The 22891-nt window shown below is 47.7% G+C and overlaps 5 protein-coding genes across 10 annotated transcripts; 3 read left to right on the plus strand and 2 right to left on the minus strand.

Moving 5' to 3' along the window:
* The first annotated feature begins 542 nt into the window (after positions 1 to 542).
* LOC117899547 (actin-binding LIM protein 3) lies at positions 543 to 10792 on the plus strand. 6 transcript variants are annotated; one of them, XM_034809635.1, is made up of 10 exons: positions 543 to 998; positions 6151 to 7157; positions 7381 to 7437; positions 7587 to 8140; positions 8200 to 8373; positions 8434 to 8573; positions 9194 to 9300; positions 9540 to 9606; positions 9663 to 9904; positions 9973 to 10792. In XM_034809635.1, the coding sequence occupies exons 1-10, from the start codon at positions 995 to 997 to the stop codon at positions 10084 to 10086; spliced, it is 2466 nt and encodes an 821-aa protein (XP_034665526.1). In that variant the 5' UTR covers positions 543 to 994; the 3' UTR covers positions 10087 to 10792. The 6 variants fall into 6 exon arrangements, with proteins under 6 accessions (XP_034665526.1, XP_034665522.1, XP_034665521.1 ...); XM_034809631.1 differs by lacking the exons at positions 543 to 998; positions 9194 to 9300 and adding exons at positions 5862 to 6057; positions 8673 to 8758; XM_034809630.1 differs by lacking the exon at positions 543 to 998 and adding an exon at positions 5862 to 6057.
* Positions 10703 to 11971, minus strand: LOC117899550. Its single transcript, XM_034809638.1, has 3 exons — positions 11803 to 11971; positions 11514 to 11669; positions 10703 to 11455 (listed from the first exon to the last, which is right to left on the minus strand). The coding sequence occupies exons 1-3, from the start codon at positions 11923 to 11925 to the stop codon at positions 10988 to 10990; spliced, it is 747 nt and encodes a 248-aa protein (XP_034665529.1). The 5' UTR covers positions 11926 to 11971; the 3' UTR covers positions 10703 to 10987.
* Positions 11972 to 12075: 104 nt separating this feature from the next.
* LOC117895994 (protein O-GlcNAcase) lies at positions 12076 to 15808 on the plus strand. Its single transcript, XM_034803981.1, has 6 exons — positions 12076 to 12373; positions 12429 to 13188; positions 13242 to 13992; positions 14057 to 14124; positions 14186 to 14598; positions 14663 to 15808. The coding sequence occupies exons 1-6, from the start codon at positions 12136 to 12138 to the stop codon at positions 15508 to 15510; spliced, it is 3078 nt and encodes a 1025-aa protein (XP_034659872.1). The 5' UTR covers positions 12076 to 12135; the 3' UTR covers positions 15511 to 15808.
* LOC117895995 (ATP synthase subunit C lysine N-methyltransferase) lies at positions 15799 to 16575 on the minus strand. The gene is made up of 2 exons (XM_034803982.1): positions 16260 to 16575; positions 15799 to 16191 (listed from the first exon to the last, which is right to left on the minus strand). The coding sequence occupies exons 1-2, from the start codon at positions 16534 to 16536 to the stop codon at positions 15827 to 15829; spliced, it is 642 nt and encodes a 213-aa protein (XP_034659873.1). The 5' UTR covers positions 16537 to 16575; the 3' UTR covers positions 15799 to 15826.
* Positions 16576 to 16873: 298 nt separating this feature from the next.
* LOC117895993 (negative elongation factor A) lies at positions 16874 to 22808 on the plus strand. The gene is made up of 7 exons (XM_034803980.1): positions 16874 to 17281; positions 17919 to 18173; positions 18246 to 19679; positions 19742 to 20938; positions 21041 to 21484; positions 21547 to 21702; positions 21767 to 22808. The coding sequence occupies exons 1-7, from the start codon at positions 17072 to 17074 to the stop codon at positions 21896 to 21898; spliced, it is 3828 nt and encodes a 1275-aa protein (XP_034659871.1). The 5' UTR covers positions 16874 to 17071; the 3' UTR covers positions 21899 to 22808.
* Positions 22809 to 22891: the final 83 nt, after the last annotated feature.

A 22891-nucleotide genomic window follows, 5' to 3' on the forward strand; every position in this document is an offset into this window, starting at 1 on the left:
AAGGAAAGGAAAGTTATAAAGACTGTGATCAGATTGATGGGAATGGTCAGTGAACCGTGCCCTTAAAAGGTCTAAATATATTTTAAGTATTTCTGAAAAGCCCCAGCAATAATGAAACGATCGCAACCAGGTAAGCTAATCAGGCGAATAAGTTAAGAGTTATTTGATTCTGTTTTCCGTTTGTTTTAAATTTAAATTTCAAAATTAAAGGGTATATTTTTTGGAGAGTCATTCGCGGCTATTCGACTATTGCCATCGATAAGTTTTTCAATCGAGTGTACTCGATAGAAAGTATCTTTTAGCCGAGGTTGCTCGTATCAAACTAAAACTTGCGTCTTCGCTAGCTAGCAATATTCAATAGTTAATGAATATGATTTTCATTGGAATATTACTGGTATATTTGAAAAATGAAAGGTTATAAGTATTTCGGTATATTTTGGTGGGTGATTCGCGGCTATTCGACTATTACCATCGATAAGTTTTTCAATCGAGTGTATTCGATTGAAAGTATCTTTAAACCGAGGCGGCTCGTATCTGTGAGATACACTCGTTTGCTGCCGTCGGTGCTTTGCTGGTGCGGTTTTTTTCTGGCTCCGTTTGAAATTGTGTCGCATGAAAAGCATATTAAACCACAATTTTTCACTGTGATCTTTGTCGGCAAAAGGCATTTGTGAATTCAAAGAGCAATACACGCATCCAAATACGAAACGAGTTGGAAGTTCGCGTTGAGCACACTACATCACACCCACACACGCGTACTCTGCACCGCTGCGTAGATATTGCGAATGCATACGGCTAAATATACAAATAGAAAAAATCTAAGCAGAAGAAAAATTTTGTTAGTGAAGTGAAGAGGAAGTAGTGGTGACCTGTGCGCGTGTAGTTGTGCTTTCCCCGTGCGTGTCGACGGTGTGTGTGTTTGTGTGCGTGTTTCTTTCCCTCCCCCATTTTGCAGGCGCAAGTGCGAAGAGCATAGCAGTATCTGTATCTCGCCATGGGTAAGTTATCTGGCCATACTGTCCCTCTCTCTCTCTATCTCTCCCTTTGGTTATTTGTGTGTTTGTGTGTCTGCGCAAAGCCATCGAAAGAGGGTGGTGGTGGGCCGTGGGTCTGGCTACTTCTCAGAGAGAAGCTGATGGCATTATCGGTATTAGTAGCAGACTTTGGCAAGGTATCCGAGAATGGTTACGAGAAAAGGGAAGAAACTACATAGCCTGCGAATACCGTTAATCAATATTGGACAGCTGCGAATCCGTACGAAATTAGGTGTGGGGATCTTTGGGCCGCTCTCTCTCTCTCTATCTCACACACATGTACCCTCTCTCACATGTGATTGGCACGGTCTGGTCTCGTCCACGTCCACTCCCTATTTTATTTCTCAGCTGCGACTGCGGTGACGTCATATATTAGTTGTTGTAAGAACAAGTTTTGTTTGTCGCACCGTCGCTTCGTCGTCGGCCATCGACTGCTGCGCCCCAAATCGACGTGTGATATCGGAGATGGGAGGGAGGAAGAACCGAAGGAGAACGAAACGCGATTCAGAAAAAAACCTGACCGAATAAACCTCAACGTGCTTGTGCATGCAACTGCAATTACACACGATACCGTTATTGTGTCCCCCCGTGGGAGCCGTCATAGCACACCATACCTGTAAATCTACCGTTGAATCTGGCGCTGAATACGCTTTTTCTATGGCTTTCAGTGCATGAGCGAACCCTACTATATACCGTTGGTTCTCTGTTTCGCTGGCTCTCCCATGCTGTGATTAATTACTCTTCAATCCGTTCGTCTCGTCCCTCCGGCCTGGCCCTAATTGAGTTCATGTGCTGTGGCTGCCGTTGGCTTTGGGGCTAGATGGGAGACACTTGTAGTTGTATGCGTGCCTAAAATGCCTAATTGACTTGGACTTCGCTTCGAGGAGTCTCTTCGAGTCACATCGAAGGGGAGTGGGGTGATGGGACTGGGACCCCATAATGTGCAGCGCCGTTCGTCGCTCTCCACGCAAAAGGCTCAACAATAGCCACAAAGGCAGCAGCAACTACTCAAAATGAACTCATGACAGGCGCGCACATTGACTTGCATGGGGTTTCCTTTTTAGCTGGTGCTCAAATGAAAACGAAAGGGGCAAACCAAACAAGTTGCCTCACCGCCGCCGCCCCCGTGCGGCCCCCTCTTATTCATTTAGTGGATCTTTCTCATTTATTTATCCGTTGATTTGTTCGTGCACGAGAGCTTGTTCGAGTGGAATGCTGCGGTGCGGTGTGGTGTGGTGCATTCGCCTGCATTTCATTTCATTTCCCATTTCCCAGGCGGGGTTATATAGGTCAGAGCACTTGCATAGAAAGTGGCATCTTCTCTTGTGTTGTCGTCTTCAGGCACGGCAACTCTTTCAGCCTCCCCCTTTCGCTCGCCCAATTGAATGCTATTTTTGTGACTGCAGCGTCATCGGAGTCCGTTTGCGTGTGTGTGTGTGGGTTCGTGTGTGCTCTTGCCGATCAGACGGCGGCTCTTTTCACTTTTCGTCTAATAAGCATGCAGGAAGCACTTTCGAATGATCTTTGAAGCAACCTTATGTACTATGTAGTGCCCATAGAAACCACATTGCGGTGCGTCGTCAGGTAGCACAGCATAAAATAACACTTTGCAAAGCAATATAAAGTTGATGAGTAATGCGGAGAACACATAAAATATACACACGTACGAGCAAGCACATGTATGGGATCTGTGTATTTGTATATATTATGTTGTTGCTCTTCTCCACAGAACCATTCGTGGGTGTGCGAATGTGTGGGCGTGGAATGCATGAGAGAGATGTTTGCTTTCGCTCTGGGGATTATTTATTGTTTGACTAAAAACACGCTCATTTTCAGTTGCTAGTGTGTATTGTTGTGCCGACATGACTCGACTCTAATCCCCCCCAACAGGCTTCACCTGTTTCCGCAAACTGCCTTGACCTGCATTGTCCTCGACATTATCCCGGGAACACACTGTCATGGATTTGACGACGAACTTGTTCGGTGCGTTGCGCATTGTGCTGCACTGACATGACCATGACAGTGTTGTGTACCCGTGAGGGGTTTCGGGTCATTCGTTCTGTTTAAGGTTAGGGATGTTCTAGCATTTTGGGGCACGGCTAAATTTAATTAAAAGATTCGCTGAATGACCTTTTGACACTTTGAACTGTGTTTTGTTGTATAAAATCGAATCGCATGGGGGGTCTGTTCTGGTCTGGGGTCTGTGTTTGCTTCAAATGAGCGTTCTACATGCAGGCGAGGCGCGACTTTAACCTTGGACTTGCCCCCTGGCTGCTGCTCTGCTGTGGCTCTTGTTGCTGGACGGGTTTTCGGTTTGATTTTTTGTTTGCACACATTTCAAATGCGAGAGTGCCTCTCCACCAACCAGTTTTTGAGGCACATGCTCGGGCCTGCCTGGTCTCCGGGCTGCTCTGCCACAACTCCAAAATAATCATAAAAAAAAGCAGCAGCAGCGGCTCCGTGTTGTCGCTGGCGGTCGATGGCGGCGCTACGCTACAGAGGCAGATGACATCATCGGGCCACTAGGCACTCACTCACTACCAACAAACATCGCTCTCCTATCCTCTCCGTAATTACAATAAAAACGAAATGAAAATGTGCGCTCAAACTTTTATTATACTAACTAGGCGGCAACTCGGCGCGACTCTCTCTCCTTCGCTCTCTGTTTGTCTGACTGTTGCATGAAAATGTAATTTTCACATTGGAATTGTTTAGAGTTGGGTTGTAATTATCATGGATCTGCTAATGCAAGCGGAAAACACTGAAAACCCAATAAACAAAATGCCAAAATCAATATGCAAATTCCACTGTGTGTGAGATTGCATAATAAACAGGCAGATAACAGGCAGACATAAATGAAATTAATTGAAACGAAACACGTACACAAACAAAAATTTAAACAAACACAAATACGCATACTAGTGCAAATATTTAATACATATGTATGTATATTACTTTGGACGGAAGTCCAAGCTAGTGACGAAAGCCCCAGTCACCGTAAAAAACCAATTGTACACAAAATAACCGTATTATCAGATGTTCGGACATTCTAATTGGACAATTCGCTGAGCGACTTTAATCACTCTCACACTCTCTCTCTCATTGTTTGCGTCATCGAACTCTAATAATATACAGACTTGTATTTACGTTTATCATCAATGATGTACAGATATGGATCATACATACATTTTTATGTATGCCCACTAAAGTATGGGTTTGGTTGTGGCTTTTTTAATGATAACGACTTATTATTGATTTTACTACTCCCTTCAAAGCACACACCCAGGAAGGACTGCTTCCCCTGAGTATTTGTTTTATTAAAGTTAATTGTACTTGTACTTTACTCAGGTAGCAACATGGGATCTCAGGTCAACTTTAGGTTGTTAGTTCTATCTAGTTAAGTTTCAATCCGGTCTTGAATACAAGCAAACATTTTCCATGGCAAAATGCTCTTTTCAGGGGACCAAACATTTAACTTATTTATTCGTTTAAGATTGTCTCTATTAAAAGCGTTTCTATAAATACAAAACAAAGATAAGCTTCGAAACTTTGCGGCATAGTTCTATTACCATCTTTAAAGTTTAAACCTGCCATTTGGGAATTAATTTATGGTTTTATTCTTGGTTTTGAGTTGTGGATACCAAGAAATTTAAAAGTTAAATACAAAAGAAAAGAAAAACAAAACTGTACAAGAATTTTTTGTATGCGATAACGTCCCATATACGTCATAATAATTATAAAAGTTAACGGTTTAGTTGTTGGTCTTTCTTTGCACACACCTGTGGAAGGAAGAGGAGTGGGGAACATGCTTATCGATAATTTATACCGAAATACACACGAAAGAGGGGAAGAAACACATCAACAAAGAGAAAGAGGGAGAGAGAACCGTTCTCTTTACATGGTTTTCTCTTTGAACGGTTGCAACTGGCTGGTTTTAGATCTGTTGGAATTACTATTTAATCAACCGCACACAGGGGCCCCGCCGACTGGCACCGACAAGAAACCGGCCGACTGGTAGATCAACATTCAACATCATCAGTCATGGCCAACAAATTGTTTCGTTACGTTTTGTGTGATGCCGTCATGGCTTTGCGTCTCTCCCCACCAACATATCCAACGATCTGTTGTGAGAGCGAATGGGGGGGAATACATAACAGAAATTACGTGCGAGAGGAAGCATGTAAAGCATAAAACATAATTAAATTCTGTTTGGACACACACAAATATGATTATTTGGACATTCTCTGCCTCTTACGCAATGCTCTTTGATAGATGGACAGCAAAACAAAAACCCAGCCCCAGTCATTGATCAAACAGTTGATAAGAACTAAAGTTTATCTCTGTTTACTTTTACAAATAATCTGAATGAACTCTTTAGAATCAGCTCACATTTTGAATCGATTTTAAAAAGTATTCAAAATTGTTGTATTTGCTGTTCTGAAAATATATCTACACAAGAGGTGGAGTGGACTGTCGAATGACAACTGTTCAGATACGTATTATATGTAGATGTCAGATCTATTTAACCTGTTCCACTTGCCTAGAGTGTACAAGTGTACTACACTTGTGTGTACATTAATGAACAGTGAAAATATACATACATATATAATATACAGTGTGTGCCGTGTATGTTTGAATACCGCCCTTGGCCTTATCAATGATAAGATTAATTGTGTGCCTTGCGCATGAGTCATGCCGCCTTTAGAACGTTATCTATGTATCTGTGCCGAGTATCAAAGAGTGTGCCTAGACTGTCAGTAGAAATAAAGTCTAAAAGGGATACGGAAAATGTTTCATACATAACTGTTTCACGTACATATCCAAGCACAAACAAAAACCACAATGAACATACACATACGCATATACGAGTATATCATTCAAACGGGGCTTTCGTATGTGCCTGCCGGGCCCGGGGCTATGCCCGAGCAAACGGGGCAAGGTTGGGGCATTATCGCATCACATGCATATGACATCAGCAGCAGCACAGCTTTGCGGCTAGGAATACGTAATCTGTGCGGCTACGGTTGGTAGCGTCTATTAAAATAGAACCGAACCAAACTCTTATCTATCTGCACTAAAACAAACTCTAATCGATGATCTTTCTCTCGCCTTGCAGGTAAACAAAAAATTTACTGTGCAAAATGCACGAAAAAATGCTCTGGCGAGGTGTTGCGCGTGGCCGACAATCACTTCCACAAGGCCTGCTTCCAGTGTTGCCAGTGCAAGAAGTCCCTGGCCACCGGCGGTTTCTTTACAAAAGACAGCGCCTACTACTGCATACCGGACTACCAGCGGCTGTACGGCACCAAGTGTGCCACGTGTCAGCAGTATGTGGAGGGTGAGGTGGTCAGCACCATGGGCAAGACGTACCACCAGAAGTGCTTCACGTGCTCCAAGTGCCAGCAGCCATTCAAGTCCGGCAGCAAGGTGACCAACACTGGCAAGGAAGTGCTCTGCGAGCATTGTGTGTCGGGTGGGAGCGGTGGTGGTGGTGTTGGTGGCGGTGCACCTGTTTCGCCGTCACGACAAACGGCTGTATCGTCGCCAGCACCGCCAGCGGAGAGTCCCACGCGGGCCACAGCTCACCAGCAGCTGACCGGAGGGGTTATCTCGCACAAGGCGCACCTGAAGGAGGACTACGATCCCAACGACTGTGCTGGGTGCGGGGAGCTGCTGAAGGAGGGTCAGGCACTGGTCGCTCTCGACAGGCAGTGGCATGTCTCCTGTTTCCGCTGCAAGGCCTGCCAGGTGGTGCTCAACGGCGAGTATATGGGCAAGGATGCGGTGCCGTACTGCGAGAAGTGCTACCAGAAGGGTTTCGGCGTCAAGTGCGCCTACTGCAACCGCTTCATCAGCGGCAAGGTGCTGCAGGCCGGCGACAACCATCACTTCCATCCAACGTGCGCACGCTGCACCAAGTGCGGCGATCCGTTTGGCGACGGTGAGGAAATGTACCTGCAGGGCAGCGCCATTTGGCATCCACGCTGCGGCCCCGGACCCTCCGAATCGGGCATAATACTAAACGGCGGCGGTGGCAACACTTCGGTGGTTGGCGGCGCCTCCAATGGCAACTTTACAGACACCGAATGTGATCGCATGAGTTCCAGTGCACTGAGCGAAATGGTATGTAAATGCAGATCCAAATAGACCAATCACTTGGCATCCCAATCACGGTAAAGCGGCCGGCTGGACGTTCTTGCTACTAATTTGAATGCTCTGCACATTGATAAGCAACGCGCACACCACACACACACACCCTTTCACACACACTGCAATTGATTTTTTTTTTTTTTTTATAATTTTCTTTTGCTGCATTTTGCGTTTTTTGATTTCTGTTCGTTTTCAGTACATCCGCTCCAGAACTCCGAGTATAAACGGTTCACTTTATTCCTCTAGCCGCAAGGTTTGTTTTATAATTTTTATGATTTCTCTTCTTTCTTTTTTAATTTTGAATACTAAAATTCTATAATCAAAATCCACGGCACTTTGCATGTTACTTTCCCCCATCAAGAGCACACGAATTGTTTTCTAATTATTGTATACATTTTTCAGCATTATCGAACGGTCAGCCCGGGCCTGATACTCCGCGAGTACGGCCGTCCGATCGGTGAGGATATATCGCGCATTTACACCTACAGCTATCTGACTGATGCGCCGCATTATCTGCGCAAGCCGATCGATCCCTATGACAAGACGCCACTCTCGCCGCACTTTCACAGGCCAGCATCGTATGCGACGACCAGCAATGCGGGCTCTGTGGCCGGTAGTCGTCCGCCCTCGCGTCCCCATTCGCGCACGCGCAGTGCCATGAAGGTGCTGGTGGATGCCATACGATCGGAAACGCCACGTCCCAAGAGTCCGGGCATGAACAACGAAGAACCCATTGAGCTGTCCCACTATCCGGATGCCAAGAAGCCGTTGCCCGGTGAGCAGCCAAAAATCGAAAGGGACGACTTCCCAGCACCGCCCTATCCCTACACGGATCCGGAGCGCAGGCGGCGCTATAGCGACACATACAAGGGCGTGCCCGTCTCGGATGACGAGGATGAGAATGTGCAGAATGGCAAGCAAACGAATGGCAATGCCAAAAATGGCGAGGAGCAAAGGTAAAGTCGAGTAAAAACGAGAAGAAAATCAAATTTTAAGACAAATAAACCTTTTCCAGACGCCTTCAACGCGAGGCCGAGCAACTGGAGAAGCTCAACTCTGGCATTGGTTCGGTCATTGCGAAGGATCTGAAGGAGCACGCCAAGTACCGAAAGTGGAAGCAGAACAATCTTGATCCACGCAATGCCTCGCGCACGCCTTCAGCCTCAAAGGAGCCGATCTACAAGTTGAGGTAGGTCTTTGGTATGATCTCCCCATGGCTTTAGCCATACATTTTGCGACTCCATTGCAGATATGAATCGCCCATTGGAGCGTCACCATCACGACATCTGGACGCACAGAAGCCCTTCTATGAGGATGAAATGTTTGATCGGTCCACCAGCTATCGCGGCTCGCTGGGCAAATCGCTGGGAAATGCGCCCAGTTACAATGGTAAATCGTTTAGCCTTAGCGCAACGTATTCTAGTCTCGTACTCGTCTGTTAGGGTGTGATTCGATTTCGTTACTATATATAGCCAATTACGTTTATAGCCATACATTCCTATCGATCGCCACCAAAGCCCGGATACGGATTCAAAACGACTACTCTGCCCTATATACGCAACGGCTACAGCTCAGTAAGTGCTGCCCCATGTTGCTAGTTCAACTCTCCGGTGCTGGATTGTCCTCTGTTCTCATTAGTGCTGTGCTGTAGTCTCTAATATATACAACTAGACACGTATTTGGCAATGGAATCACTCTATTAACCCATAACTCTTAACATTTCAACCTAAACTCTGCCCTGACTGCATTCGTTTGTGTCTTTCTCATCCTTGCTGCTGTCGGCTGCTGCCCCTCCACGGATGGCATTAATTAACAAAAATACTTTGATTAAAAACTCAACTGGTTGGTTGGTCTGCTGCTTCCTTGTGTGTCTAAAACCTAATATTCTATGCTATCCAAAAATCTCTGTGTTTGTATGCATATTCGTTGCCTTGCCTCCCAAAACATAAACCCACTCATCAAACACTAATCACATGCCACACACTAACTGCTACTCGTACTCTGCTCAGTGGTGAGCGCCCTGCGTCATGTACCCAAACCTGGATACGGCCTGGCCCCACGATCTCACACATTCAGTTCCACAACATCTGCCGCCGCCACGATGCATGGTGCCACTGTAAGATTGCTTTCGTTGTAATGCTGTAACGTAAATAATGTTTGTTGTGCCACAGTTGATTTATTTTACATTTATTTATGTATTTTTGGTGTATGCGATTGATCGGCATTCTGTTTATTAATTAGTTTTAGTTCGTTCGCCTTGCACCTTGTTTATGGGTTTCTTCCTGTTTTTGCATGAATATTTGATAGTTCAGTATACAGAGTTTAATGTTCTATTATTTTCATGATTTTAATCAGGACTTCTCTTATGGAGGACTGGGCGACAAAACGCATAGCACAGATCTGAGCTGTGGCAAATCGGAAGGTAAGCTTTTGGTCATAAATATATCCCACATCCCCGCTAATTATTTATTTTTATAGCTTCTGTGGATTCGATTACCGAGGGAGATAGACGCGCCTTGATGGGCGGCGATTTGCCCGCCTCGAGCACATATTCTGGTGCACTTTCGTACCACTATCCGCAGGCGGGACTCATTCGACGAAGCCTGCCCAATATGGCACACTCGATGTTGGTGCATGAGCCAGCCAAGATCTATCCTTACCATCTACTGCTTATCACAAACTATCGTCTGCCCTCGGACGTTGATCGCTGTAATCTAGAGGTAAACTTTAGTGTAATTCTTACAGCCTCGATTGCTAGCTAATCCCTCGATTCGTTTATTGTCCGCAGCGTCATTTGTCGGACATTGAGTTTGAGCACATTTTGCAGTGCGCCAGATCCGAGTTCTATCGCCTGCCCCAGTGGAGGCGCAACGAGCTGAAGCGCCGGGTGAAGCTTTTCTAGGCGAACGCTTAGACAGGACAGGATCTGCAACTACTCTAGTGGAGGCTGCTTGCGACGAAACCAAAATAATACACTTTACCTTAAACGAAAGGAAGAAACAGATAAACATAATGGGAAACTATGCTAATTTCACAGCCAGTTTTGAAACACGCTTTAAATAGTTGATGCAAGTGAAGCTAAAACTAAAACTAAATTTAAAACACAAAGTTACAGTGCGGAGCGGCGTGGAACGACCTGGGTTAGCTCCAGTTTATTTTTTTAAGAATTAGTTGCGCCCACAAAAGAGAGAAGATTGTAACTTGAAATGAAACAAACACTAAGGAAAATCCCAAATAAATACGAAATGTATACAGATTTCAAATTAGTTCAAACATTGCGTGCTTTTTATACACAATGCAGCTGCATATTAATTGAATTCGTTCTGCTAAATTATATATTTTACTTCAAAACTCCTTAAAGCATCAAAGAAAGCAATAAATGTACCTTCAGCAGAGTTTACACAACAGCAAAAAAAAAAAGGCGCTAAAAGAAACAGAGCCAGAGCCAGAGCCAAGCCATTTGTTGCATGTGCGGCATGGCATGGCATCTAAATAAATGCTAAAACCATTATGCAAATTTTATTTATTACTAAATATTTTATTTATTTATTTAAATAGAATCAAAGAATAAACCAGAGATAATAAAAACACAGGACAAAAGCAATGTACACGCTATTATCTATGTTTTTTGTTTGTTTGTTTACAAATATTACAACCTCTTGGAAGCGGGTGGTGGGGAGGAGTTTCAACACTTTTGGCTTATAGTCGGACGCAATCTGAGAAGTCAACAGAAGAAATGTCTAAGTAATCAGCTAAAAGTTCACAGTTTAACGAGATTCTCTATATATTGCACTCGCATCGAACTAATTTCGCTTTTGGATGCCGTCATCGGTGTGTAGGCGAAACGTTAATTGTGTCTTCATCACCGACAGACTGCTGCCAATGATCTTTTTGTGGTAAATTTGACGCGTGACAAAGCCATATTCGTCATAGAAGTCACGCTCATTCTCCTGCCACTCGGATATGGTGCACTCCAGCGAGCCATAGCCACCGTTGGCGCAGTTCTTCGACACAAGATTGACCATGGGCTCCATTATCTTTTGATACGGATAATCCGGAGCGATGGCAAAGCGACATATCCAAGCCGCATTGTACACAGCATGGTGATTTTTTACACTTATGGTGGCCACAATTCGACGTCGGAATTTCCTTGTGTGTGCCTCATCGTATGGGCAGTTCTCCATGAAGATGTCATAGCTGGCCTCCTTGGGGGAACAGCGAAAAATGAATGGCTCATAGCACTCTGCCACCAGGGACTGCGAGGGTTTCACCTACAATTAAAGAAAGAGCTAAGGATTAAGGATCTACTAGGTATTTGATGCCACTAACCTTCATGAGTTCCATTGCCTTGGCGTAGAAGGCGAAGTACGTGCTGACGAATAGACAAACGATGCATCCGGGCACCGACAGTGTGCAGAAGAGCAGCGGCACGCCCAGAAATATGAAGAATATCGCCCATGTGATGACTATGAATTGAAGTGTAATCTGGATGGCCAGACATAATAAACATTTGATGGAATGATAGATACGGATAGGACACGTGTGTATGTAGCTAGAGCCCAGCATATGAACAGGCAACCGAATCAATTCGGTGATAGATTTGGTCTTTGAATGTTACCTCTCGGAGCATCAGGGCGAAGAAGGATTTCGTGTAGAACGACATTATGTAGTCCCGCACCAGATCCTGACACTTCAGCTCATCATCTTCCCGGTAAGTGCGTATAACAATAAAAGGCTGCATATTACAATAAAAACTAAATAAAATAAACAAAACAAAACACTAGTATGACCGCGGAATTGTCAATCAAATATACCGCAAATATACCGAATCCAATAAAAAAAAAGAACCGAATTTCGCATTCTTCTAATCACTTTAAGCCGTTTCCAACACTAGTTTGCAAAAACGCGAAATAAATAACAATTGTTTTCGCCGTCTTAAATCCTGAGAAAAATGGAACCCGGCGCCGCCCCACAGCTTGCGTCCCAGCAGGATACCCAGCGGAACTTTATTTGCGGCGTGATTGAAGGTTTCTACGGCCGCCCCTGGACAACGGAGCAGCGCAAGGGTTTGTTTCGCAAACTCAAGTTTATGGGCATGGACTCATACATGTACGCGCCCAAGGACGACTACAAACATCGAGCTTACTGGCGAGAGCTATACACGGTCGAGGAGGCGGATCATCTATCGAGTAAGCAGGTGCTTCTCCGTGTTGTCTGGTTTTCCGCTAATTTCTCTGCGTCTAGGTCTGATTGCGGCAGCAAAGGAAGCCGGCATTGCCTTCTACTACGCCCTCTCGCCCGGCCTGGACATGACCTATAGCAGTCCCAAGGAGATAGCAACGCTAAAGCGCAAGCTGGATCAGGTGTCGCAGTTCGGCTGCGAGGCTTATGCATTGCTCTTCGACGACATTGAGTCGGAATTGTCGAAGGTGGACAAGGAGGTGTTCCAGACGTTCGCCAATGCCCATGTCTCGGTTACCAATGAGATTTTCACCCACTTGGGCAGCCCCAAGTTTCTGTTCTGCCCCACGCAGTACTGTGGCACCCGTGCCGTGCCGACGGTACAGGAATCTGAGTACTTAAACACCCTGGGGTCAAAGCTCAACACGGACATCGACATCCTCTGGACGGGAGATAAGGTCATCTCGAAGACGATATCCATTGAGTCGATACAGGAGATAACGGAGGTGCTGCGCCGTCCGCCGTGCATCTGGGACAACTTGCATGCCAACGACTATGACCAGAAGCGCGTGTTCCTCGGTCCGTATACGGGTCGCTCCCCCGAACTGATTCCCCATCTGCGCGGCGTGATGACCAATCCGAACTGTGAGTTCTACGCCAACTTCATTGCAATCCATTCGCTGGCCTCGTGGTCACGCTGCAGCATGGATTCCAAGATGAACAGCTCGCTGAGTTCCGATATCAAACTGGAGACTGAAAATGAGGATGAAATGCCCACCGAGTTCCTCTCTAAAAACGTATACCATCCACGGGTGGCACTGAAGTGAGTACAGCAGCGCCTCTGATGAATTTTATGTGATTAAATTCCCTTTTTAGGAATGCCATTTCGGACTGGCTGCCGGAATTCTTTGTGGAGAAGGAGGCCTGGGGACCCATAACGAAGCCACAGCCGCAAGTTCAAATGGTTATGCCCATTATTCCCATCATACCATCGATCAACACCTGCATGAGTCTGACAACCACCACCACCACATCGACAAATACGCGGACAGTGCCCGAAGTGAACACCACCCAGCTGCAGGCATTGGCCGATGTCTGCAGCACCGTCAGCAGCTCAATGACCCCGATATCCAATCCGGTGATGAACTCCCTGGTATCGCCCACTAAAGTGGTCACCAATGATGACATCATTAATCCCATACCGACCACGGCTGCTTGCAACATTGAGCTGCCCAAAAAGATTCCAATCTCCATTGTTCCAGTGCCCATTATGGAGGCCAAGAGCGCTGAGGCTGAGTCTGTTGGTTTGAATTTGGGCAATCAAATCTACGAGTCAATCGCATCGAGGGGAAATCCTTCCGCAGAACTGGAAATCGAAACAAAGGATCAGGTGCTAGACGCAACTCTGGAGGAGGAGAAGCAGGTGCTGGAGTTGGAAACGGAGCCAGTGGCCAGCCTCAGCGTGGACACAATGCTGGACGATACAAGTCTGAGTCCGCTTAGCGGCGGCGGCAATGAGCCCATGGAGTGCAGCAGCAGCATAGCCTCGCAGGTTTCACCAAAGGAGGAGGAGATCATCAAGCTGGTCACCGATGATGTGCTCATGGAGTCTGTCAACGATGTGCATGTGAGTAGAGGGAAATTTAAGCTTGAAGCGAAGTAAAGTAAAACCTTTCTTCTTTTGCTTGCAGAGCATGCACGTGGAAAGTACAACCTCATCCCCGCTATCGAACACAGAAATGCGTGAACACGATCATGAGTATATGCCAACTGGTCTAGCCACAAGATAACCAACTAATTTCCACTTTGTTTAATTACAGAACGACTATGGAGGCATCCAAGATCACCACGGAAGATCTGGGTTTGCTGTGTGATCTCTTCTATTTACCCTTTGAGCATGGCAGTCGCGCGCTCAAGCTGCTGGAGGAGTTTTACTGGCTGAAGACCAATGCGAATGTCATGCTGAAGGAGCGTTGCGTCGCCAGCAAGATCCCCAAGCCGGAGGTTAGCGAGTGGCTGCAACGTTGCGAGAACTTTGACGTGCTTTGCGGCAGCGTCGGGGAGCTGCTGATCAAAATTGCCAACTGCCAGAACAAGGAAATCTGCCATGAGCTGTACTCGTATGTGTGGGACATCTCTGGTGCTCTCTCGCTGCTCAACTGCTACATTAAATGGCTAGCCTTGGGCCAGTTCCCGCCGAACATGTCCTCCTACACGGAGGGTAGCTATACGTGTAAGTGAACATTGAGCATTGCTCACGATTCGCTTGGAAATCTAACAAATCTTTTGCACCGCAGGGTTCAGCAAGGGCTGGAAGGAGGCTTTCATGTCGGGCGACCAAGAACCGTGGGTCTTTCGCGGCGGACTGATTGCCGATCTGCAGCGCCTCATGCCTGTGGACTCTGGCAATGATTTGTTTGTCTACAAGTTGCCGGAGCAACCGACGGCCAACTATTATCTCCTGCGACCGTACCGCAACGCCGATGAGCTGGACGTGATCAACATTTGCACGCGCACCTATCTGCAGTGGCACAGCGGACTGGAGGGCGCCGAGCACATCCACATCGACTATCCCCTGCCCGCGAGCGTGGCCAATATTGTCGCCGACGCTATTGTTGGCCCGTACATAACGCTCAATCCCCAGCTCTGCATAGTGGCGTACGACGAGAGCGGTGCTCTTGTGGGCTATGCTTGCGCAGCCTTGGATGTCACCGTCTTTCGGCGTAACATGCAAATGTGCTGGATGGCGGAGCTGCGTGAAAAGTATCCCAAAATCCCGATTCCCACGCTGGACGCGGACGTGGACGATTCAAGTGTTCAGCTGAACAAGCTAATTGCTCATTTTATGGATCAGTTTCACAACAGCTACGACGAGGTGCAGGAGTGTCCCGTCGAAGTGAGTGGCTCCTTTCCGGCCGTGCTGACTGCTGCCACTCTGAAGGAGGCCCAGGATCGGGATAGCGGCATTACCAAGCGCATTTTGACTGTCCTGCTGGCTGCACTGCGGGCAAACGGTTGCTTTGGCGTGCACGTCTGTGTGCCCGATCAGGATCCCGGACAGTTGAGCTTCTATACGAAGATCGGCTTCGTCGAGGTCTATCGCGAGGAGAGAAGCAAATGCATTTACTTGGGACGCCGTTTCTAGCATCAACAGTTTCGCGGATTTCGCCGGTTTTCTCTGTGGTAAATGTGTCAATTTTGCTCGCCCATCGTTCCTTAATGTATTCTGTATTCCGGCTGGCCACGCCACAGCTCGTCCCCCGTCCTTGGTCTCTTTTTGTATTTTCGTACAATTTTGTATTACTGACCAACCGAATGGTTCGCTCTGTGGGATACGCTGCTCCCGTGCGTAGACCTCGCTCTCCTCTCTCTGTCTCAAGCATTTATCTTAAGCATAGTTTTTCTTAGCATGGAGAACAATAAAACTACACTATTTAATAATAGATTCCTCAGTTTATTCCTCAACTGTTGCCGCTCACTTGTCGTCGGGTCTGTTTGTTCAAATCATAGAACCAAACCGTGTTCACCCCATCCTCAATGGTGCGCTCCGGCTCCAGGTTGGGCAGCTTAAACCGACACGCAATGATCTTTGTGTTGTGCGGACACTCGGCTATCAGTTTGTGCTCCAGGTCCTTCATCATTTGCTCCACACCGAATATCACGACAAAATTGTAATCTTTAATGTTGAACTTCCACAGGTCACGGCGGTAGAAGCTGGCCTGCCTCGTTGCACCATGACGAAGCGCCGCCAAGCGAGAGTAGTAGACCAGCCAGGGATTCAGCTCCACGCCATCGGTTTTGAGACCCTTTGTATGCTGTGCCGCCGCTGAAATGCATTACATAAGATAACATAACTTTGATCGTTGATTTATTTAGCGAAAGTTAGCAACTCACCAAACACGATGCGACCATCACCCGAGCCAATGTCCAGCAACTTGCCGGTGGCATTTTTGGGCAGGAAGCTAAGGACGTTCTGGATTTGCTCCGTCGTCGCCGGTACATAAGGCAGGCAAATCTTGCGGAAAGCAGGCGCCACAAACGAGGCACAAACAATGGACAGTCCGATGCCAACGCCTCCTGTGGCTGCGATTAGGATCTTTCCGCCAGTTGACATGCCATTCCTGGGTGCTTTTTGAACCGATTTTTGGACACCATCATTTAGAATTTCCATCCCATGAAAAATATGTTTCACCTAACCATTGGTCGACAATGGGTTAATAGTTTTAACCCAAATTGTACGAAAAACGTAAATGTAAACATGCTGCGGTAGGGTTGCACTTGGCAGCACATGTGGCAACACCTTTTCAAATTAGTACTTAAAATTAACCAATAATTTAGAAAATCTATTTATCAATCGGATAAAACTATATTTATTTTCTTAAATTTATTAGTTAGCTAGTAAAAAGCAGGAATATCAAAATTAGATAATATTATTTTCGGTATATTTCGAAAATGACATGGTCTTTTTTGGTATTTTCCCGAGGGTCAAACGGTCCCACTGGTGGCAATACTTTTTTCATCATTTATGTGTGCGTGTGCGTGCGCTTCCTATTACAATTTTCGAAGGATTTTACGTGTGTTTTGTTGTCGTAAAACATAATTAAAATTGGGAAATTCAATTAAATAGTGTCGTGCAAGAGTACGGGACATCGTTTAACGCTAAAAGTTGCATGTGCTCGGCGCGGGTATTGGCGTAAACGTAAAAAATGGCGAACGTAAGGGACAGCGACACATCACTGTGGCTGCATAATAAACTGGGAACATCAAACGATTCGTGGATAAACGGCTCAATATGCTCGCAATTAAACAAAGAGGTTTTGCGCAACATCAAGGAATGCTTTCCCGACTTGCAGACACAGGTCAAACTCAAGTTGCTGCTCAGCTTCCTGCATATTCCGCGCCGTCTGGTGGAAGAGGTAAATGGCTGGCGTTGGTGTACAAAAAAAATGAATGAGAAAAGTGCATGAACGAACGTAGGTGCGCCGAAGTGCATATACCCTGGCAGTTCGCTGCAGGGGTTTAACTAAGTGGAAACTATGATTCGCATTGAAATGTGACTATAGTTGTGCTGATCATGAATCTATATAGTTTTGATTGTGGCATGTGCGCACCTGATGAGAATTCTATCATCCTCCCACCTGCAAGGGTATAACGAAACAGTACACCAGAACATACACACACACACATACACGCGTTGGTGAAATACATTTAATGCTGTAAATAACCGTAAATTGTGTTACTTGTAAATCTAATCAGCGAGAGCATGGGTTTGTTTGCTCGTATATTATCTGCAGCAATCATTTCATGTTTTTCGGTCTGCTAGTGGGGGAAATAAATATTAACAAAATGTTTCCCGCCACTTCTACTTTTGTGTACACATTGTTCTCTCTACCAATCTACCTCTCTCTCTCTCCCACTCTCCCACTCTCTGTCGCTAAGTATTTGTGTGAGTGTGTGTACGTGTATGGGTACGTGCGTGGGTGGGAGCGTGAGGGTTGTGGGTCGTTTCTGTGGGCAATTCCTAACTGTTTTATGTTGTTTTTGCATTTGCAGTGGAAGGCCGAGCTCGAGGAGGTGATTGAGGTGGCCGGGCTGGACTCGGAGCTGTGGGTCTCCATGCTGGCCGAGACGATGAAGACGTTTCCGGCCACGAGCTCGCTGAACACAGAAATCTCCGACTACGAGGACACGCGCCCCATCTTCACAGACATGGTCAATGATTTGCGAAAATTGGTGAATAAGCATTCAGACCTGGGAATGCTGCCCCTGGAGTGTCAGTACCTAAATAAGAATGCGTTGATCTCAGTGGTAGGTGCCAAATGCCAATTTATCTTCATTCTTGTCACTAAATTGAAATTTTGTTGCCTTCCCCGTCTATAGGTTGGACAGCAGCCGGCTCCAGTGAAGCATTTCACACTGAAGCGCAAGCCGAAGAGCGCCCAGCTGCGGACAGAGTTGCTCCACAAGTCGGCGGACGCGCAATCGTCGCTGAAGAAGGGTTCGGCTCCCACAATTCCGCTGCGATCGCGCGGCATGCCCCGCAAGATGACGGACACCACGCCCCTCAAGGGCATACCCTCCCGCATGCCCACCACAGGCTTTCGCTCGGCCACTGTGCCGGCCAACGCGGCCCAGCGACCCAACCTCAGTCGCACTCCCGCCGGCCGCAAGGATGGCGGCATCAAGCTAATCGAGTTCACAGAGCAGCCGCTGGGCTATGCGGCGGCCAAGAAGCGCAAGCGTGAGCAGCAGCTGGAGGAGCAGCAGAAGAACAAGGAGAAAAAGGAGCTGGCTGCTGCGGCGGCTGCATCCGCTGCGGCAGCAACTGCAGCGGCCAACACTGGCGACAGCTCGCCCACAGATGGAGCGACGGCCAGCGGTGGGGAGACGCCCGTCACGCCCACTTCGGCCAACAATAGCTTCGAAATCAAGATGGAGCCGCAGGGACTCAACCAAAGCTCAGGCAGCCTGGAGGAGCCGGCGGACGAGGACTTCAAGGGGCCCGAACTGGCCAGCAAAACTGAGCTGGCGATGGAGTGCGATCCGGAGACACCAGAGTATGCAACAGCCACGTTGGACTTTGCACAGGCGCCGGCCACTACGGTGGCAGAACCACAGCAGGCCAAGACGCCAGCGGCCGAGGCTACTAAGCAGAAACCGGCGCGAAAGAAGATGAACAACAACAACAATAACAACAACAACAGCTTCAACCATACACCAAAACGGATTAAACAGGAGATCGAGATCAAGAGCGAGGAAATCATTGTGCCCGCCACCATTAAGCTGGAAAAGATCGAGACATCTCCATCGCAGAAGCAACAGCGTGTCATCATACAGCAGCAAGAACCAGCAGCACCGGCAACACTGCAACGGCCTCCCCATCTGCTCATCCGCACGTCCCCGCAGAAGCGACAGAACAACGCGACGGCAACAGCAACAACAACCGTGGGCAATACCACAATCAAAATGGAAAAACTGGACATCAAGCCCATGCTGAGAACCACAGCATCGCCATCAACCAGCACAGCGACCACCACGACCACCATACTCACCCCGCAGCAGCTGAGACAGGCGGCCAATCCGCTGGCCAATTTGCCCAACAATATTTCCGTGAAGATTACATCCACCAAGGCAAAAGCAGCTGCAGCGGCAGCGTCAGGATCGGCAGCGGCAACGTCTGCGGCAAGCGGCAGTCAGGGTACTGGCCAGGCGCAACAGATACAGATCCAGCAGGCGCCACAGCAACATCAGCCCATTCTGATCAACAGCTCGACACCCGTCATACTGGCCTCGTCCCCCAGTGCCCAGCGAGCGGTAGGTTTTCATTACACTTCGCTTTTGTTTATTTTATAATGAATTCCCTCTGTTTCCCGCAGAAGTCATTGGCTACGGCAAGCAGCAGCGGCACCACCACCACAACCATACCGTCACAAGCCATAAAAACGATGCCGCTGAGCCAGCTGAAGACGGCCACAAACAGTGGACCGGTGATTATATCGCAGACGATCATACAGCCAGCAAAGCGGGCACAGCAGCAGGCTGGAACATCGAGTGCAGCTGCGGCAGCATCCCAACAGCAGCAGCAGCAACACCAGCAACAGCAGCAACAGATGCAACAGATTCAACAGCAGCACTTGGTCACATCTCAACAGCCACAACAGCAGCAGCAGCAGCAGCAACAGCAGACACAGTATATTCTGGCCACACCCCAGCAGCATCAGCAGCAACAGCAGCAGTCGCAGTCGCAGCAGCAGCAGCAGCAACCGATGCTGCCCACGCTGACATCATTTACACACGGTCGTCCCTTGCCGCAAACGACAACGCTGTACCAGACCACGGCTGGCGGCAATGGAGGGCAACCCACCAAGATATTGCTAAAGACCTCGGGAACGTCGGGTGTGGTGATGACACCAGTGCGCCAGCAGCAGCAGCAGACAACAACTGTGGTCTCATCGAACCCACCGCCACTGGTGGCCACCTCCGCGGCAGTGGGCGCCGCCGGGCAGTCAACGACACTAAACATACAGAATGTACAGCTGCCGAACAGGCCGGTCACCATTCAGCCAGCGTCACAGGCCGCACAGCAGCAGCACTTGCAGGCCCAGCTGCAGCAGCAGCAGCCCCATCCGCAGCACACAATCGTGGCCAATACGACGGCCACGCAGCAGCCAAAGCTGTCGCAGGTTCTGATGCAGCCAACCAGCACAGTGGGCCCGGGCGGAGTCTCTGCGCTGAATGTGTCTCCAACGACGGGCAAAAACAAAACGATTATACTCACCCAGAAGGGTGTCATTTTGCGGAATATTGGCGGCGACATGTACCAGCAGATTCCGATCAGCAATGTGGGCGGCCTGCAGGGACTCGGGACCACGCTCATGACAACCACGGCGGCAGGTCCGCCCAGCCTGGTCAAGACCACGCCGTCGACGGGAGTGCACATGCAGCAGCAGCAGCAGCAGCAGCATTCGAGTCAGCAAGGAAAGCAGATGCTACCCACGCTGATTCCAACCAGTTCGCTTGGCGGCCAGCACGTTATTGTGCAGCAACAGCAGCCAAGTAATGTGATTGGAAATGTAAGTGGCAGTCCCAGCTGCAAGGCTGTGGGGATTGCAATAATTATGAATATTAATTGGATAAATTTAATTTAACATTTTGATTACCATTTTGAATGACAGTCCCCGCAGCAGACCATCATACGCCCGGTGATGACGAACGTTGGTGGAGGTTTGACCACGCTGCCGCAGGGCCTGACGCTGATACAGCGGCCGGGCCAGCAGCCGCAGCTGGTGCAGGTGCAGGCGGCGCCGAACAGTACGCAGCGAACGATTATTACTCAATCGGCCGCTGCGGCAGTAACGGCACCGCAACAGCAGCCGCGCCAGCAGCAGCAGCAGCAAATTCTGCTACAACACAAGCCAGCTCCGACTCTGCAGCAGCGATTGGTCACCTCCACGAACAGTGCCGGCCAGCAGGGCAACACCACGAATACGGTTATGCCACGCACCGTGCAGGTCCAAGTGCAGTCGCAGCAGCAACAACCACAGCAGCAGCAGCAACAAGCAGCACAACAGCAACAGCAGACGCAACAGGCACCACAACGGAGAGGACTTTCGCTTTCTGTAAGATTTTGAAGCAACTTTTAGGCTTAGTTTAACTTTGACTAACGCTTCATTCCCTACAGAATGAGCATGTACACAAAGCGCATGAAATGTTCCGCAAGGCAAACCGTGTCTCGCGGCCCGACAAGGCCCTCATTCTGGGCTTCATGGCGGGTCTGCGTGAGAATCCGCGACCCAATAATGAAAACGTTTTGGTCATAAAACTAGGCGAATCAGAGGTAAGGTTGTGTGATGATATTTTCGGCATAATTTTGATTTTTTGTTTTGTTTTGCTTAATGCAGGAAAAAGTACGGCAGGATGATGGCAACACGACGCTGTGTCTTGTAGAATCGCATATTCGGCTTGACTACAACACCGGCGAGTGGAAGACATTCCAGAATTATCGGATGCAGGATCAGACTGCCGCCTCATAGTCCACAAGGGTTATACGCATAGTGCGCAGCACTAAGTAAAACAGGCAGCCGAAATCAGCTGAATATGCTGGCAGCTTGAATATGCGTATATGGATTTTTGGTTTGTCATCCGTTCTGCACCGGCAGCGGCACCGTTGCCCCACCCCCACAATTAGGCTACTAATCATCCGCTCCCTTCCTTCCCATACTTCCCAGCACGATTACCTCCCACCCCTAGCCCCAGCACAGTGTTCACAATCCCCTGCCCCAAGAAATGCTGGAAATAAAAATAAAAGCATAAAGTAATAATTAAGGTAAATTAGCTGTACAGTTTTTTAGTATATAGTAAAGACTAGCGCTTAAAACATGTAGTAAACATGCACCCCCCTCCCCGTTTACACAAATATCTCCCAAGTTCTCCCCCCCTGAATCACCGAACATCCGACATGCATGCACTCACTGTGTACTCTGGCTGAACGCTTCACTGGCGAGCAGTTGAAGACGACGGCCAGGCCACTGGTGAACGTTCGATCGGACACAACATACGCCCGCCCATTTCGCATTCACATCTACCTACACTCACCCGTACATACACAAGCAAACAAAACCTAAACTTTAAATCTGCATATATATAGATTTAGACGTGTATCTCTAGCATTATGTAATTATTGTCAAAGAAATTGTATAATTAACCTAGCAGCAACATACAATTTAGAGCCACAAAAGAGCTCCGATATTCATTAAAAAAAATCAAATGAAAATATATATGTATAAATATAGTTGATAGAAGATAGCAAGTATATATACTTACATGCATGTGTGTGTGTGTATAAGCCACGACAAGATTAACCACAGACAAGTTACTGATATCTTGAAATGCGTAATAGGCAAACAAAATAAACCTAGCAGATGTATTTATGGCTTTAATGTTAACAACTTGTGTTCCATCTCCTGGGAAGTCATTAATGGAGCGGAAGGCATTTGTTTCTGTGGCCACGTTCTTGATGCACAAGC

The sequence above is a fragment of the Drosophila subobscura genome, chromosome O, assembly GCF_008121235.1.
Source record: "Drosophila subobscura isolate 14011-0131.10 chromosome O, UCBerk_Dsub_1.0, whole genome shotgun sequence".
Lineage (NCBI taxonomy): Eukaryota > Metazoa > Arthropoda > Insecta > Diptera > Drosophilidae > Drosophila > Drosophila subobscura.